Source organism: Cinclus cinclus, chromosome 4 (assembly GCF_963662255.1).
Source record: "Cinclus cinclus chromosome 4, bCinCin1.1, whole genome shotgun sequence".
Classification (NCBI taxonomy): Eukaryota; Metazoa; Chordata; class Aves; order Passeriformes; family Cinclidae; genus Cinclus; species Cinclus cinclus.
The window spans coordinates 7883546-7902825 of NC_085049.1; the positions used below are offsets into that span (position 1 = coordinate 7883546).

Here is a 19280-nt window from a genome sequence, read left to right on the forward strand (position 1 = left end):
GTCTACTGAGAGAGATCCCTTTTTAAATTAACCTAGGCAAGATTTCTTGTCATAGGGTCTCAAAAGAAGAACAGCGCAGCGCACTGAAAGGAGGACGATGTTAAAACTACTGAGGCATCTGAAGCAATCCTATTTCCAATTAATTCATCATGTAAACAGAAGCTTTCATCTGCATAGTCACCACTGTTTTCATACATAATTGCTTACCACAACAATTTTTAACGATTAATTAATCTTAATTCTTATATTGAATATTTCTGTGACTTACCTAACGTTTAAGATGCAATTTATACAGCTGTTTCATGAAGCTCTTGAGGAGCTCACAAGGCAGCTGACCTAAGAACTGTGTTGTGCTGCAGCGACCTACTGTGAAAGCTGTGGTTGAAAAATGTTACAGTGTATTCTTCCCGGGATTTTTGTCTTTGGTGCAGACAAATGTCAGGAAAATTAACCCACAAATACCAGAGGCTAATGACCAAAAAGGAGGCAGAGGAGCCCTTTCACTTTATTCAAATAAAGGAGAGACCGTGGGGAATTCCCCTGGGATCTGTCAAATTTTTGGAGGATGCAGCCTCCTTTTTATCCTATTTTCCCGGCCGCATTTCCCTTTCTCTTTCCCCACTGGCTGAGGTACTTGAGAGATACAGATTTCCCAGAACGCCTGATACCTAAGATTCCTCTCTAATGTATAACACCCCCTTTTTAATTTTAAATTTTTAATTCTTATAGAATTAATGTTTGTTTCCTCATTGCTTCTTTCATCTTTCAATATCCAACTTCATTTATCAGCAAACCTACAGTTTGTTTTTAAAGGCAAATATCTTTTTCCATTCATCAATCGGTGGAATCCTTCCCATTGTTTCTTTTATCTCTCAGTGCTAGTCTTATCTACCAGCAAACCCACAGCTTGTTTGTAAAGCCCAATCCCTCATTCCTCTCACAGAAAACCGATTCGAAGTTGTCTTTTATTCAGCAGAGATTTGCTGTATGTTGTTGATAGATTGTATGGCATCTGTGGGGAGGAAAAGAGCATCGCTCACTGAACTGAATTCCTGTCCAGATTACAAAGGTCAGGTTGGTAATAAAGCCTGCTCTTTCACTGCTTGGCTACTTTTAGTAATTAGATCATAATTACAAAACAGAAATATTTTGATAATTGATCAAGTTGCATAAAAACACTAATCCTTCCCCATCCTTGAATTGTCTAAACATAGCACAAGTCCGTATGAACGAAGACACACTAGCCTACGTTGTGACCTTCACTATTTCTTTTATTTTAATGTTCTATTTTCCATTCTTTGGAACACAGTTTTCCTGAAAAAAAACCACACAACCATTAATAAACTGGTTTCTGAAAGTTCCTTTGAAGTTGTATTCACAAATATACTATATTTTATTCCTTTGCTGCAAGTTTGCTCAGTCACAGCAGAACATTTAGTCTTGAAAAATATCTTTAGTCTTAAAAACATGGATGCTAAGGGGTATTTTGCCTTCTGCAGGGTTATCTGTTTGGGAATGGTGTTAGCTGGCATAGTGGAGGGACAAGAACCATTTGCCATGATAGTGGAAAAAATATTGCTATTTATTAACTGCATTAAAGACACAAGAGACTTTCTCAGGGTTTGGGAGAGGTCTGGATAAGCCGTATATGATGTGACGGCGATACTGGGATATTCATATGTCGTTTGACATAGTCTTACTAATATTTTATCCAAAAAATTCAAGTTGCAGTGTTAGAATTATACTAGTAGTACTCATATAAGGTGGTGCTTAGTCAGCATAAATGAGCATCTTTTCCCGGAGTTATTGTAAACTCTGTGCATGTGCACCTTTGATTGTTTGGGCTCTGTAAGTCATTCAGGGATGCGATGCGGTACGGGGGGCTCGGTTCGCGGCCGCAGGACGGTGCTGCGGAGTTTTCCCTTCCCGGGTTGGAAGCTCCGGCTTGGCTCACACCCCAAACCCCCTCCCCTTTTCGGGGTGGTGCCTGCCCGTCGCTTGGGACCGGCTGGTGTGATTCAACATCTGTTATTCTAAGATACCTGTTGGAGATACGGGGCGGAGCGGCGGACCCCCCTCCGCCCCGCCTTGGCCGCTGCAGCGCTGCTTTTTTTATTACTATTATTATTATTATTATTTCTTTTTTTGTTTTTATGGGTTTTTGTTTGTTAGTTTTTTGTGGGTTTTTTGCTGTGCGGACGCCACCTTTCATTTTAAAAACAGCGGGGGCAGGCTGGGGACAATGCCGGGGAAAAGTGCCATCACACTGTCCCCAACACCCGGACCGCGGCCCCGGGTGACAGCAGAGGTGGCGTCCCCGATCCAGGGGTGGCACCAACCAAACCTCTATGAGGTGACAGAGGGTGGCGCAGAGGGAACTACAGGGAGGTGACACCGAGGGGACAGCGGTGACACCTAAAACTTGAACTCCCTGTACTTCTTGCCGCCTCCACGGGCGTCCTGGCGCCGCGCCTTCCCTTCTGCTTCTGCTGGGCGGCCTCCTCGGCCACCATGTCACTGAAGTTCTTCTCCACCTGCGCCTGCTGCTCCCACACGTGCTCCTCGTACTTGTGTCTCATGGCCGTGGGTCCAGCTCCAGCTCCTCGAGGGGCACCGCCACCTCCATGCCCCACGCCTCTCTCACCGGCTCCTTGCGCCCCATCACCGCAGACATGCTGTAGATGTGAGTGGACCCCATTATGGCCGTGCCCAAGGTCACTGTGCGTTTTTTGGGGACCACCGTGAACATCTGAGGGGGTCTTGCTCCCATCCATGGCCTCCTCGATTTTCTTCTTGTGGAGCTTGACCAGCTCTGGGGTCTCCACCCTGGCTAGCACTGAGGAGAAGCCCCTGGAAGAGGAGGAGAAGGACAGGGATGAAGAGAAACCTGGTCTCGCCGGGTTTCTCTTCATCACCATCCTTCTCCTCCTCCTCCTCTTCCTCCAATTGCTCATCAGATGGCTCCAATTCCCCCCAGGGTGTACAGTCGATCTTCTCCTCCTCCTCCTTCATCTGGAACTCGGCAGCATTGGTGCCGAACGCATCTCCATAGAGTGGCTTCCCCATCTCATCCACAGGGGGCTTCCCCACGACCCAGTGTGGTAGCCAAAAGAGCATCTCTCAGGGATGGGGAAGTTGAGCCCTGGGATTCTGAGGTTGGGGTACAAGGGGGCCGGTCCATAGTGCTGCATGGCAATCAGCCACGGGCGGGGGGGTGGGGGGGGGGCACCTGGTGGGCATTTGGCTCCACAGGCATGACCAGCATGATCCACAGCTCATCCGAGAGGTTGCCCGGCTTCTTCTCCTTGAGCTGTGTCTGAACTCCTTCCCCTTGCAGTAGAGATCCCTGTGGATGGTCAGCTGGGGCTTGGTCTGCCACTTGAAGAAGGCATTGTGGAGTTTCTGGTAATCAAAGTCAATTTTGCTCATCTCGGGCCACACCCTCTCTTGCATCTTGTACTCCATCATCCTCTGCTCCTCCTTCTCCTGCAGAGCCTCGCACATCTCCTGGATGCCCGTGCACCTGATGAACTTGGGTAGCTTGAAGGGCAGCTTCTCAATGCCCTTTTGCCTTGTAGGTATTTCCTCTTGAAACACCAGTGCCGTGGCACCAGCACTGAGTTCTGTGTGCCCTTCAGGTGCATCAGCAGCTGGGGGTCCTATGCAGTGACATCATGCATGCATCTCCACCATGTCAGGGCGGGCCACCAGCTGCTTCAGCTCTGTCACTGTGAGCCTGTTCATGCACCGCAGCTTCTTGGACAGCTTGGGACCTCCTGCTTCTTCTCCTGCTCATCCTCGGAACTGTCCCCATGGCTGCCCCTGGTGCCATCCTCGGGCCCCTTTTTCTGGGGGTCCCAGTGCTCTTTGTCCGCTCTGGCTCCTTCTCCTTATTCATGTTGCCCATCAGCTTGAAAGCCTTGAAAATGCTCTTGAAGAACGCAAAGTTGGGGTCATGGATCTCCCAAGGTTATTTGCAGCAATTAATTTTATATTCTTAACTAAATCCTATAACCTTGAATTTTATCTGCAGCAGTTCTTTAAAGTTCAGAAATAATTAGCTCAGAGAAAAAAAATGTACTGCTCAAGCAGACAAAGTCAGGATACAACCTGACACCCTGTCAGTCAGGGTGTTGGTAGCATAAGTGGTGGCTGCAGTTCTCCTTCAGTGACAGATGTGGTTCAGTTGAAGCAGTGGTCCTGTAGAAATGTGCAGTTTTCCTCTGAAGGTCCAATGGTGGCGTAGAAAGATCTAGTCTTCCTGTGGGAATCCAGTGGAAAAAGGCTACTCTGATGGTCCAAATATCAGCTTTTATCCAGGTAGGAAATGCTTGGCTCCTCCCACTGGGTAGAGCATCTCACAATGGGATGATGTAATTTTATCAGTTATGCAGTGGGACTCAATGGCCCATTAACAGAAAATACCTCTCTGGAAGAAGGATGAGTTGCGGAAGAGATAAGGAACACTGCCCCACCTGGTTTTAACAGATGGTGATAGAGTACCTACTTCTGGTTACGTCTTGCACTGCAATCTAAGATAGCTAAATCTTACTTTTCTACATTGTAAGATATTATAGTTGTTTTCTTTTAAGAGATAAGATGACTCTGACTAAAACAGCTGTGATGAAACGATGATAAACACCCGTTTGTGGATAAAGGGTGTTCACCCTTGATTTTGTCAAAGATTCTACTGTTCGTCACAATCTGCTGTTTTATCTTCCATGGATAACACAGTCAGTGATGATTCTACATTATGGCTATTATTGATTGTAAGCTGTTCTACTGTTTTCCTTTGTTTCATTTTACTAGTACATGACTGTTTAGGAAGGACTTAACTTCCTAAGATGGTCACTGCTGATGTATTGATTACATGATGTGAATTTACTGATTTTATAATAGGTGCTATTCATCAGATGTTTTTACTGTATTTATTGATGTTATACTGTATTTCTTATATGTTCTAACATCTCCTTGTGTAATTATCTGAAAGACACATGTCATTTCAGGATCCTTGTTTGTTCTCTAGCTGCTTATGCATATCTCAGACCAGGTTAGCGCTCTGGCTAGTCCCTGCACTGGCTCAGTGGTTTGACACAATGTTGTCTCATAATTTTAAGTATTTTTTAGGGTTCCAGGAAAAGATATCTGAGCTTCCTTGAAAGCCTCCTCCAAACTGCTGTTCTTGTGGCTTTTCCCAGTTATTATTGCAGAAGCACTCCAGCAGTTAGCATTGTTTGAAGCATCTCTATCCTGAAGGAAACATCGGAGGGATGCAATTACTAGATGTTTTGATTAGTCTTTAACCCCAAGGCCTTTACGAAGAACTGCTATTCTTAAGAGCCTTGTTTTAAAACATGTTTGGGGAATTCCTTCCCAGTTGGAGCTTGGACAGTGGCCAGTCCTTGGCTCTACCTGGATGGAGAATTTGCCAATAAACCCAGACGTTTTCTGCATCAAAACTAGATACAAGTCACTTTGACTTGGCAATTCGACCCTTTATATATGACAGTGGAACCTATTTTTGGAGTGATCTTGGGAATTATTATCTGAAAATAATTATCCAAGCCCTCAATAAATTGAGTTTTGTCAGCTTTTTGATGGTACAGTATTTCAGAGATTCCTAAGTACCTAATTCCACATGTATTATTAATTATGCGCATGATCTGAAATAGTCTTTATTGTTGTACCTGACTTATTCCTGATTGATGTCAGTTTCTTGTTCACTACATGTACTCTTTTACCTTGATGTTTCTTCATGCTCATAACAAAAGACATGCATGTCATTAAAAAAACCCAAAAACAACAAAAAGAAAGGGAATTTAGTGCCTTAAGGACATCCAAATAACATAATGTGTGCATTAGAAATTTAGACAGCAAATAATTTTGAATAATGCAATATTTACATTGGAAATTTGGAAAAAAAAAAGGTAATCAGATCTAAATCCCAATTGAGTGTACAACAGCAAAGCTTAATTGATTAATTGACTTGAAGGGAGGGTGTGCTCGTGTTTTATCATCAGGAGGTTTGAAGCGGTCACCTGTTCATTCCATCAGATGCTGCTCACCTCAGAGAAAATGAGGCCCAGTGGAAACAGAAATAACCTAATAACCATGCAGTGTTCATGGCCAGAGCAGGAACAGAAGTAGGACTGCCAAGACACAGATGCGTCTTCAAATTAGAGAGGCAATTTGCCATTGAAAACCTTATGTTGTTACCATGGTATACCATGATAAGTGTAGGAAGTTAGTAGGAAGGTGCTCCTGCTAACCTTCTTCAGTTATTCACTCTTCCAGGATTCAGGATATTAAGTGATGTCAAAGATCAACATTTCCAGCTAATGAATTTTCTCCTGGACCTCAACTATTTGGACTTTAAAACAATGGTAATTTATTTCCATTTCCCTAAGAGACATCATTCTTTTGTTTTCTCATGCTGGGAAACCCTGTGTCAATGACACAACAGAATTTGATAAGTATTGTTGATTGTAATGGATCTTTTATGTATCTTATCCCTTATCTAATAGATAACCAGTGATAAACTTAATGAGATAATACCATCACAAGAACGAGGTGTTTTAACATCACAACGTACAAGCCTTTTTAAAATTAACGAAAAGGGTAAGATGTAGACAGGTAGAAGAATTATTAAAGAAGGGTCTTATGAAATCAGGCCTCACTCTGCTAAAATTGTCAAAGCTGGCCTGTCGTTTCTTCTAAGTGCAGCTAACAAGCAATTTGCAAGATTCCATGTGAAGCTGTTTTGACAATGAGGAGTTCATTTAACGTAACTATCTATTCTCAGGATGAAATACAAACGCACCTCTGTAAACATAAAATTTGTTCCATGAAAACCCAAAAAGGAAAAATATAAATGCATCTAGAGAGAAAAAATTTAATAGACATATATAATAGCCCTTACTGAGCAATGAACTGAGTTTCACTGTATTGCTGACCAATTAAGTTTAACACAGAATTGGCTTTCTGCATGAAGAAAACGGAGTCCTGGCTGATTTATTCTAACATAAGAAATCAGACTTTTGAGTTTACTTCTAAATTATTCCTGTGATGTTCCAGTAGGCCAAACAGATTATAAGGAACTCTTGACAAATTGGTACAAAGATTTTTCTTTATAAGAGTATTATTTAGATTTTAATAATAAAGAATATGAACTCCATATATTGCTGAGGGGTTTTAAAATTTATTTTATCAAGCTTGTTATATTTGAATATGATTGGTGAGAGCTGAACCTTGCAAAAATTAGAACTGGTTATTAAGCTTTATCTAGTCAAGGCATAATCTGGCAATCATCAGGGTTTCAATTAATTTTCAGGATACTTTTGCAAGGCAATCTGAAGGGGTCAGGATGCTCTTAGGTGAGCATTTCATCATGGACCTCAGTAGGTCCCATGCATTGTAACTCTTCAAACAGCCACTGTATTTCTGACTTACCCTCTCTGGGAGCAGAGACCCTGTAGTCATGTGGGTGGATTGGTGCATTTTTAGCTTCTGTTCCTGCACGAAAATACTTTTTCATGAAATGCTACCACATGGCGCTTCTTTCATGCGCATCTGTCTATACCACAGCTTTCAGCTACAGCTTTGAACATATTCTCTGTAATCCCCTACCCAGCTCTCTTCACATCTTCCTTGCCCAGTCTATGTCTCTATGATTACCTGTGGACCCTCTCAAAACATGAGATCTTTTGGCTGGCAGGGTACCAGAATCAGCTGATACGCTTCCCTCTCCCCAGCTTCAAATTGATCCTCACTTCCCCCAGTGCTCTAGTCCTTTTCTGTTTTCTGTTGCAGGCTACTTACACTGTGAGATATAGCAGAGATCCTGAAGTGCCATCTGGCTCAGGGTTCACAGACACCTACTCCCTTGACTCTGCTGCCAGGACATTGGAGTAATGCTCACAAACTACCTGGTGAGAAAGGACAGGAATTGTTGTTGAAATGTCCTACACATAGGTGGTCAGCAGGGGAAAGATTGCTTCCTGCCTTCATCTGATGAAAAGGAACTGCCTCAATAATGGCTTTTGAAAGCAAGAGGCATTTCCTTCTCCAGCTTTGCTGCTGGCATTTTCTGTGCTTGGCTAGGTTTCCATCATACCCAGCTGCTCCTTCCTGGTGGTGACAATACTTTTCTTCCATTTAACAAGAAAAGATCAGCAAAATAAAGTAAGATAATTTTTTTGGCTTTCTTCCATCTGGTATAATTAAATACTTGAGAAAAAACAGTGCTTACATATTCTTGATCCGGGGGAAGATACATAAATCTATCCACCAGTTCCCAACTTACTAGCATGCAGTGCTCTGGCTATCCTACTGTTTTGTTGGTTATATCATTAGGGTCCATGACAAAATCTAATTATTCTTCTCACTTACGTGTGACTTCTGTGTGATGCTTCCTGTGTTTGTACAGATTCCAGACTTTACAGGATAGACACAATAAAAACTAAACAGCTGATAGCCTGCCATCATTCTGTCATGCTTTTAGGTAATTAGCATGCATATGTTGGTAGGTTTCACAGAATCTCAGAATTGTCTGAGATGGAAGGGGACCCAGAAAGATCAAGTCCAACTTTTAAGTGGATGGCTCATATGAAGAAAGCACACCCTTGGCATTATCAGCACCAGGCTACCACCGATACCTCTGGAAGGCTTTGTATCAAAGTTTGTTTGGGACTGAAAATGAAGAATATCCAAAATGTCAGTTTAGCTTGCTTGTATTGCCAAGAGCTCAGGATCATCTGACTCCTGTCTTCTCTGTTCCCACTGTGTTTCTGCAACCAGGAACCTCATGGGTGACAACAGGAGAGAGACTGTGTGAGGATGTTGTAGTGGTGGACAGCCAGACACCATGCCTGTCACAGGTGCTGGTGCCATCAGATATATCAGTTATTTCTCCATGCAGACAGATCTTTCTGAAGCCACTGCATCTTTCTGAAGATTTATTCATTTCAGCCTAAATGTTCTTTTTCTGTCTTCTAGTGATACACGCTACTTTTATATTTCCAATTACATGAGAAACTGTTTCTTCCAGCTAGTGAAGTAAAGAGAAAGAAAAGTGATTTCAGTCCATCTCACTTTTACTAAAATAAAATAAATGTAAATGAACCAAAATTGTTTTATTCCATGCAAATCTGAAACATAATATCTAATTTTGAAGTCCTGTTAAAAATTTAAAGAGAAACTACGAGGGCAGATTTCTTTCATTTCAGAGACCAGTAGTTCAGGTGCTTCCCAGGAGTGTGGAAAAGCTGATTTCACTTTGTGCTTCTGACTGGAGGACTAGAGCCAGTGGCTCCCATGGTGGCTCTTTAACCACTGGGGGCTGGTAGCTCTGCAGGGAATGCTTTTGCTGCTGTTGTCACTGCTGTTGTCTTCCAGTGGACATGATCTCTCATCTCTTTGCACTTCTCAAACTGAAGCTGTCATCCTTCTGTCTGTCAGGTTCTTCACTGATGATCTCAATTTCCTAGCTTTTTTTGGGGGGAGCTTGTGGAATTGACTGTTTTTCCTTTGATTAATTTTTAAATTGTGATCTTTTGGTTTCTTATTTTTGTTTATTCACTCCCCCCTCCCCGCCCCCCCTGCCCCAATAAAACCCCCCAAACATACATTTGATTTCCCAAACAGACCATAGTATGAAAGTTTCCTGTATTGGTAAGAAAATGTTTCTAAGCCAGTAGGCCAGGAGTTCCTGAGGGGCCAGAGAGGTTTTCTGAGCTCAAGATAATTTCTAAACAACATCAATTCAACCTTTGCAGAAGAATTTACTTTAGCCTAGAGAAAAATACTTAGGACAATTTAGGCTGACATGTATGGAAAATGTAATAATGGGGACATAAAACAGGACATGGCCACAAATTTGGACAAATAGAAATAGGACAATCTTTTCTTAGCATTTTCAGCAGTACAGAGACCATTAGCAGAACAAGAGCACTGTTATACCCTAGTAACAGATACTGTGGTGAAAAAAGCTTTCCAGTGAGAAGCTTCATGTTTAAGGTTGCAACAGCACATTCCTTTACATTTTTCTTTCTAGTTCTCTCTGCTATGCTTTCATCTGCAATCATACTTTTATTTTTCTCTCAAATTTAGGGAGAATAACTATTTCTGATTAATAGGTCAGCATAGCAATGAAAAATTTAAAATTTCAAGTCCTTGTTATAGGTATGAGAAGGCTCCTAGAAAATCTTGTCCAGTGGTACTGCATGAACTCACTGACAAAACTTTACATGAGACTGCAAGGTATGTGACAGATTTCTCATCCTCCCAGTCCTACTGCCAGCAGGGAAATAACATGAAATATTAGGAAAATAACATGAAACATCGTATCTTGAATATATATATAGCTTGACTATCACTTTTTAAATCACGTTGGTATTTTAAAACAAATACACTGTCTTTTTCTTCGTTGTGCTTCAGGAATGTTATTCTCCAGTTCAGTACTCCTGCTGAAACCACACTGCTGCTTCCCCCTCCCCGCCCCTCGGATTGGAGTCACAGAAGGCAAGGCTCACAGGTTGAGATAAGAGCAATTTACTGGAAACAGCAATGAGATAAGAAAACCAACAGTAAGAGCAACAATATTAACAACAATGGTGTACAAAAGTGGGAGTGATTCACCTGCAAAAATGCTCCCTATGGATCCCTTGACAAATTAACAATGCTGGAGGGATTCCCCTTGCCATGTTTACTCCGCTGAAGGAAGGAGAATCCCCACCTCCTGCCCCTGACAACTACCTGAGCTGGTACTGAATACTATCAGGCTCCTCTCCCAGCTACTGTAAAAAATTAACCTGTCCTGGCTGAAACCAGGACAATCTTTAGTGTTGATTACTACTATCAACGCTGTGCCTGCTAGGGAGATAATATTCAAATTGAAGTTGTTTGTGGTGGAAAAATTAAAGACTTTAAACCTGCACACTAAAGGTGAAGGGCACTGTGGGATGCTGTGACTGTAAGAAAAAGAAGAAACTTCTCATAAATTACAAATAGACTTGACATCCTTTTGAATTGTGTAAGAGCGCTTTAAAAACATTTATTAAACACAAGTTTAAAAGTAGCTCTTTACTTATTAAACACAAGTTTAAAAGTAGCTGTTTCCTTCAGGTTGCCCAATATGGAGGAGCAGCCAGCCAGTAGGATGTGGAGGCGAGGAGGCTGAGGGGTAGGGTAGCCTTTCTCTCCCATCATGTCTGAGTTCTGTAGCCTATCCCTCTGCTGTCCTTAGCTCTCTCCTGATCAGATTTATCAAACAAAATCCTTCTCTTACCTGATCATAATCTTACAATTCATTCTGGTTTTATTATTCAGTGCTACATTCTCCCAATATGTAAAACCACAAAATATTCAGACTTTGCCTTTGAGAAATTATACTTTAGGCATAACACAGGCTTGAAGAAATGAGGGCACAAACAAAAGAGGGGAGACAGAATGTAAGAAGACCATTTTGGTTTTCAGTCCATTAGATTTTGTTCAAGATTTTGGCTGTGGATGGGATTCGTCTCCGTGCATTCTAGTTGCTCAAAATACAGGCATCTGTCCTAAACTTAAGGAGCTGGGCTGCCCATAACCAAAGGAAAGCAGCAGACACTTCCAAAAGGGAATTTATCCCTTTAAGGTGTCTATAGAAGGTGGTGGGATCAACTCTGTAGGATTCCCTGTCTTTCTCCATTGACATGAAGGAAGCCCAAGTGATTTGTTTAGATTAAATACTTACTTTTCACACAGCAAGAAAAATCTCAGGCTCTAATAATTTTATTTCTTGAAAAATGTGTTGAAAATTTAAAGTGGTGGCTCTGCTCCTGCCCCTTCCCTCACTGGTTGTTGGTGTCTGTGAAGGAAATATATGCTGCAGTGCTAACAATTCCCATCCTTTGTGTGTACTGAGGATATGCCTTGGGCCTAAGCAATGGCAGCCCTTGGACCTGTGATGACTTGAAAAATCACACACACCAGTGCTATCTACCCTCCAGCCAGCATGGGACGAGTGATGCATTACAAATCCAGATCCTTTACCAGTGCAGAGATTAAAGAAGCAAGAAATAAGTTTCTTAATCCCTGCCTCAAGCAGTTTAAAACCCCCTTCTTGCTTGAGGTCCTACATAAATCAGAACAGAGGGCTGGCTATATTCTGCAAATAAATCTTCCTTGATATTTACTTTTCACATAACTTCTCTGTAACAAATTCTGAATTCCCCACAAAATATGTTAATAAAATGTCAACCATTTTATAATTTAGTAGCATCATAGTAATAATACTTTCTTCAGTTATATGTGTCTCTTTCAGGCAACATTTGATATGCTGATTGCACATAAAAAGAAAAATTAATAACTTAATATATAATTTAGTCTTTTTCCTGATACCAAAACCCACTAAGTATAAACCATCTGTACAGTAATTAATCATGCACGAGTGCAAACCAAATTCAGATTAAATCAGCCTGAAAAAAAGTCTCTCCCAAGTAATTTCCACATCCATTTGAGGAAAATATTTTAAAAAAATTTAACTATAAGAATTATTTCTACTGGAGTTAATAATAATAATAATGGCAGAGGACACTTAGTACTGAGCATTGCAATAGGATTAAAGAACACACATTTTTTTCTGAAAGGATAGGAACAATTTAAAGAAAAGGCAGTGATAAATTTATAAAACATGTTTTGCTCATATAGAAAATCTTCTGTTTAAGAATGTGTGATGATACTTGACAGACTATCATGAATTAAGCTTTACAAACAGTCAGAGGAGGGTTGATAACAAATATGTCACCTCTAAAATTGTGTGTCAAGGCAACCTGCCATTGTGCAAACTGGAATCACAGTGCCACAGGTTTCAACAAAGACATCAGAAAGTAGTGGCCAGTTCTGTGCACGAGCTATTGAGCACTATTTCAGAGCTGCTCTATCACTATGTTGCCTGTGACTGCGCTGTACCCCACACATCAATCCCTGCCCTGTGCTTGCTGCTGGAGAGTTACAGGCAAAACTTGTGCTGAAATGCAAAGCCCTGACTCAAGTTGCCATGTTGTTTTCAGCTTTAAATTGAGAAAAACCTAGTGCTCACACTGATGATCCAGAGTTTGAACTATTTCAGATTTGGCTCCATATATCCACACAACAGCAATCACAACTGTCTGGCAGGCATGTTTACAGTTTACAGTCTCAGAACACCAAACAGCTCTCCAGACCATTCTCATTCCTGCTGTGAGGAGTAATCCTTTTTTTTCCACACTCAGGTAATCCAGAGCCACTAGACTTCTGATGTTAACTAGCAATAAAGACTTTGATGTTTGGTTATAAACCAGACCAACTGAATAAATGTTTAATTAAACAACAGACAAGGCGCTGTTTGCCAGCACTTTAATAATCCCAGCCTTCTGTTCTCAGTTGCATGAACTTTTTCTGCCATGAACTTAGCCTGTCACAATTGTCTTTCAGTGAATAAATTTGCTGATGCCAGAAGCAGAAGGAGTTCACAAATCAAGCTTTTGACAGGTTGCAGGCTGGGTCTCATTCTCACCTACACCTTGGTGCCTGAGGGGACGTGCTGTCTTCTGCAGCTGAAGTGCACAGGTATGCCTTTGCTTGCTTCCCTCACTCAGCTCTGCTCATTCCCAGCTGCGACACTTGGCTGCTTGCACCCCAGGTAAGACCTCTTCAGTATTTAATTTTCCTGTTAATCATGGGGTTTTTTAGTCCTTGTTTCTTCATTGTGGGGAGTCAGGTTTAGAGGGTATCACTAGTATTACAGGTCACAGTGTTAGGGTAGGAACTGGATGTGTACCCGCCAAGATCACTCAGCATGGGCACCTGTATTTCACTACAGTGCTGTCACAGTGGTTGCAGCTTAAATCATCTCTAAGCCTGCCCATTATTCTGACGGAGTATAAAATTTAAAGTCCAACTCAGGTAGAAAATACTTGCTCAGTTTTGCCTTGGACACTGGATCTGTGGCCAGGTCTCTCAGGGAGCCAGGCACAGCTGCGTGGATGCTCACCAGCATCATCACCCTGTACATGCCAGGCTCTCTGGTTGTGGCAAGTGAGAGTAACTGCAGCAGCATGAAAGCCTGGTGACCCTTGCTAGCTTTCCTTGCTTGTGATTGCTGTAGTACTCATCTAGGTACAGCTGTTATGTCATGTGCTGTATAGAGCTGAGTGCACCAAGCCCACACGGAGCCTGTAACATCTAAAGAGCTTTTGTTTATGTTCCCACTACTCTGGGGTTGTATTTCATTTAAGCTCACTCAGTACAGTGACAGCTGTGTGAAGGTGAGGAACAAGAACACAGCTGGGAAGTGGAGCTTGAGGCGTGCTCATGCAGGGATGCCCCAGCAGCTGGAGCTGTTTCAGGGTACACCATCCTCACTGGCTCCTACAGGTGAAGAAAGAGGTGGAAGATGCAAAGAGAGAGGCACTTTTGATTTGGGAATTCTACTTGGTGACAGGATGCTGGGTTGTCTTTTATACCCATGGCTGCCTTTTGTTTTTTCAATAGAAGATTTGTGTTGGCAAATCTCACTTTCCTCCAGGTAAATAGGAAGAGGAAGGATGTCATGATGCCACAATCAACCTCTCTTGGACTCATGCCAAGTTTCCCATGTACAAGTTTTTTGCATTGATGCTGGCATTACCTGGTTTTCTTCACTACATCTTAAGATGCACTTATATCAGGTCTCTGTCAAAAATTATAGCACCTGACATCAGGCATTTCTCAGTGGCGACTTCATTAGGACCTCTGACTAAGTTTTAAGTTAATGAAAACAAACGAGCCTCCAGAGAAAGAGCTAGATGTCTGCAAACAGCCCTGCTGAATCCACTTAGAATTATTATTTTTTTTTGAATTTGAATACTACAATATTTTAGCTGATAGTATTCTGGTCATATTTTGCACTAAGTGTGAATATGTTTTCACAGTCTTCTCTGAAAGCCTTTGTGAAGTGCTCCTCTTCTTTCATCCCAGTTTCAGTGCCAAAATTTCCATAATGAGATTTTTTTTCTACAACTAAATTGAAGCCAGGATTTCCTTTTAGTCTTTGCGTTTTTATTACATCTCTGTCACTTTACTAAAGGCTGGTTCTGGGTACACCTGTGTGCCCTGGTGAGAGAGAGCACCAAGTGATGGACCAGTTTTTCTTTTGCAGCAGTACGAGTCAGAGTTTGATGGGAGAGGCATGAGGCTGGGACTGGTCATCCTGTTACAGCTCAGTAAGTACAGTGACTCAGGCCAGTTTTGAAATATTATCATGTGATTTACACACCTTTCCAAGATTTTGCTAAAGTGCTTCCTTTAAGGAAATGCTGTTGAGAAACATGTGACAGTGAATCCTTATTCACCACGCTCCTGACAGTGAGGGACCTACGAGTGATATGAAACCTTCAAGTACAAAGAAAACATACATGTTGTAATTGAGTCTGATTCAGATCCTGAAAGAGGCAATCAACATCTGCTAATGAATAATAAGCATGGATTTGTATAACTAAAAAGAGCAGGCTAACTAAACATAGGCACTTCTTTACATCTAGAGTCAAGTATTACTCATCATCTGAATTAGAGCCTGAGCCATAGACTGAAATCTAGCTATAAAATGCTGTATTTTTACTGTTGTAGTTGTATTTCTAGTGTTCTGTGGGATCTTCAGGTATCAGTTGTTGGGATTTTTTAATTGCACCTTTTCTAACAAGTTGAGTCAAGTAAAACTGAATGGATATAGCCTCCAAGGTACCCATTCCTTTTCAGTTTCAGGACAGAACTTGTTTAAAAGTAAAAGCCCTGTAAGGGATGTCTTAATATAATGCGAAAGCTACAGAAAGCTGTTTTCAGGCAAAACAAACAAGAAGCCCTGCTGTTATTCAGAGAATTCAGAATGACTCTTTTTATTTATTAATGAACACTCCATGGGATCTGAGGGGGTTATGACACTGGACTAGGGATTCATTGAAAATTGAAAGAAAATCTGAGGGACCCCTGATGTCAATTCTGGTCTCATTTCCACCATTATATCTTGGAAATCAACAGAAATAAGTGGAATTAATTCAAATTTGTCTTTGTTCACAGAGTCAATTGAAATGCTCACTGTTCTTATGTAGGATTGCTGGCAAGGGGTATGTCAGGGTGGGAAGCAAAATAAATTATTTCTCATGGCAGATTGGCATTTTTACTCAAAAGTAATGTGCTGAAAAAATAAGTTTTAGCATAGATTTACAATATGCTAGCTATATTTTTATGATTGTTTTGCAGCAGGTGTGTTTATTACTGAAGTTCTCTAAAAAACTTAAAGTTAAGGACAAAAGGGGTAAAGGCAAAGGATAATTGAGTTTTCTGCTTGTGTTGGGATTTAACTGATTTTGTCTGAAGAATACTGCTATATATACAAAGCAATTTAATCTTTCTTTGATCTTCTGTTATGCTCAGTGCTGATGAGACCCCAGCATGCACAGCACGACTGTGATGCTGGCTCTTGCCACCCAGCCCTTGGGGACCTTCTCCAGGGCCGCAGCAAACAACTGACAGCCTCATCAACCTGTGGGATGAACAGCCCCCAGAAGTACTGCATTATAGGCTACCTTGAGGTTGGTTTGCTCTATCTTTTTTTAATAAACTGAGCTCTGCTTACTAACCATATTCTCATCTGTGTAGGGAATTTGCCCAGACTAGGAAGCTCCTGTGGGAGTTATCTGAATAATTATCAGACAGTGTGACACTAAGTCTGGTGGAAGGCTGTGCCTCACTGCAGCACATATGGAGGGTTTGGCAGCAAACAGCCTCCACAGCAATGGGCATCTTCTCAAGGGAGAGAAACACCCCTGAGATGCACAGGGATTGAGCACAGGGGTCTCTGAAGGAGCTTTGCTCAACAAGTCCTCTTCCCACTTGGCCCCCAGAGGTGACGCCCATGGTCTGCGTGTGTGAGTGCAGGGGGAGTGGGGTCCCCAGGCTGCAGGACCTTCTCCAGAGGACATGTCCATATTGTGTTGAGACCTGAGGCAGCCTGTTAAGGGATTTACACCATATGCTTACCTCTGTTTTGATCTGAAATGAGGCCAATATTGCTGAAAGCAGAAAGCTGCCTCTGAAAAGGGAAGACCTAATGCTGTGGTCCAGGCTTTGGCCATGTGGGTGGGTCAGCAGATCCAAAATGTGGCTGACCAGAGGGCTGCCCTCTCACTTCCTGGCTGCAGAGATGAAGGGGATCCGCTGGGTATATGGAAGGTATGCAGAAATGAGGATTCCCCTGTTGTACATACTGGAGCACTTGGGCCTACTGAGCTAATAAATTGTCACAAATAGAAGTATTGTCACTAAATAACAGCCTAGGCTGAAGAGGAAGTTAAAATACAGCTTAATTTATAGGCAAATGAAAATTACAGTTTATAACCTTCTAGCTTAATGTTGTGACACATTTGCAGAACATGGAACAAAGCACTGCTCCAAGTTGCACACTGTACCCACAGTTTTCTGCAAAATGTAAATATCTCTTTCCTTTGCTGAAATAGCCTGAATCATCCTTCTGGCCCTAAAGTTGGATGATTGCCTTTTACTCTTGCTTTTTAGGAGGAGACCAAAAAGCAATAAAAAAAATAATATTTTCACTTACCTGTGATTATCCTTTGAATTATGTAAATATAGATTTATGAAAAGGAGCAGCTGTTCCACAATAATCCCTGTGATTTAATGATGCTTCAACATATCTTGACCCCTGGTGGCTGTCTCCTGAAGAGGGTGAAAGCTACAAACTGCTGCTTTGCAGAGCTTGAGAGAGAGAGATGCTCTGGCAGTGTGTTCTGTTCCATCAGTTTGCCTTGAAAGCATTGTCACCTACAGTGCATCAGAGTCCCACTTCATTTCAATTTGCTTTCTCACCAGCACAGTTTGAATTCTTTGTTGGAGGCACAACAGGACGTTTTGCATCTTGCATCTTGTAAACCAAAGTTCTTCCTCTCCCAGGTCCCCTCCTGATGATCTGTGTCAGGCTTCATAAGATCAAACCTTACTCATGAAAATGGGTATTAGTCGATGAGGCAAGCTACCACGAGCCAGGATTTAGGTGGGATTTGGGTGGGGAAAAAAAATCAGAATTCAACTGCTTTGTGTTTAGAATGCAGCACTACAAATAATTTTTTATACATTTAATATGTCTTACTGTTTTTAAAATGTAGGTTAAGTGGGTTTTAGCTCAATGATTGGGTTTACTACTTGCACACGTTTTGAAAGGAAAAGATGGCACAGAGGAGAGTATAAAGCTGCACAATTCAGAGGCAAATCTGATCTTCCAGGCGTGGACATGCACATGCTTGTCCTTTGGAGCAGATTTTTATGGAGCAACCTTAAATATAAATTGCCTCAGTGTTATATTGTATGTTTATATAAGCCAGAGTGTAAGTGTGCATGGTCCTTAGCCTCAACAATCTAAGCTGTCCTTACCAAAGCTTTGTGAAATGAGATGACAGAGTATATTTTTTATTTCTCCTAAAATGTGCATTCATACACTTGTCAAGTGTAGTATAGAATGACTGAATATAATACTTAATTACCATGTTTAAAATACATTAATTATACCATACCTGTAAATCTACATATCTTCATTTATTTAAATGCAAATAATTCTCAGGTGATTTTATAATGCAAAGATGTTAAAACCATTTCCCATTCTTCCCTATGGGTCCTGAGTGTGCCAAGTGGGGTGCCACTCCACCCAACTCCTTCTGGGTCATATCCAGCATCCCAGCCATGGGCACTGAAATCATGCTTCCTTCTTCAGCTCCCTCTGGGGTGCTGTGTCATCCCCTCTTCTTCCTGCCACTGTCCCCTCCAGCCAGGTGCACAGCTTGGGCATCACCTTCTGCTGTGGCTTATTCCCACATCCTCACACTCAGGCTCTGCCCAAATTTCCTGGGGTCAGTCCACCCCTGCCCACCCTGCTGAACACTTCCCTGGGACTCTGCTGGTTGTGATGGCTGCTCAGGCTCTTCACATGGCTCAGCACAGGCCATGTCCCAGCCCAGCATGCTGACCTTGTCACCCCTCCTTGGTCTCCAGATCAATCTGCATTTTATCACCTTAAACAGGAGCTTCTTGTCCTCACTATCAAAGCCTCTCGTTCAGAACTGAGATATTGGTTAATCATTACTGCCTTCATCTTCTGCTTGTAACATTTTCAAACAAGACCCTTGCGTCCTATTGATATCCTGATTTTCCTCCTTTGCATTGGTCTTAAACTTTCCCCATTTCCCTGTGCTTCAAAAGACACTGACAGTGGTCAGGGT

The 19280-nt window shown here is 41.9% G+C and overlaps 2 protein-coding genes across 2 annotated transcripts in view; one reads left to right on the top strand and one right to left on the bottom strand.

The window, feature by feature from the left end:
• Positions 1–1738: 1738 nt before the first annotated feature.
• On the bottom strand, positions 1739–14032 carry SF3B2 (splicing factor 3b subunit 2). Its single transcript, XM_062491557.1, is given in 14 exon segments — positions 1739–2477; positions 2480–2584; positions 2587–2755; positions 2757–2880; positions 2882–3083; positions 3086–3206; positions 3209–3318; positions 3321–3566; positions 3569–3680; positions 3682–3773; positions 3776–3856; positions 3859–3965; positions 9456–9481; positions 13949–14032. Coding segments are annotated over 14 exon segments (1641 nt in total). The 3' UTR covers positions 1739–2415.
• Positions 14033–15187: 1155 nt separating this feature from the next.
• The window catches only part of LAMB4 (laminin subunit beta 4), a 39602-nt gene continuing 35509 nt past the window's right edge, over positions 15188–19280 (top strand). The window contains exons 1-2 of the mRNA XM_062490790.1: positions 15188–15221; positions 16429–16586. Coding sequence (XP_062346774.1) covers positions 15188–15221; positions 16429–16586 — 192 coding nt within the window. The remainder of the gene's footprint in view (positions 15222–16428; positions 16587–19280) is intronic.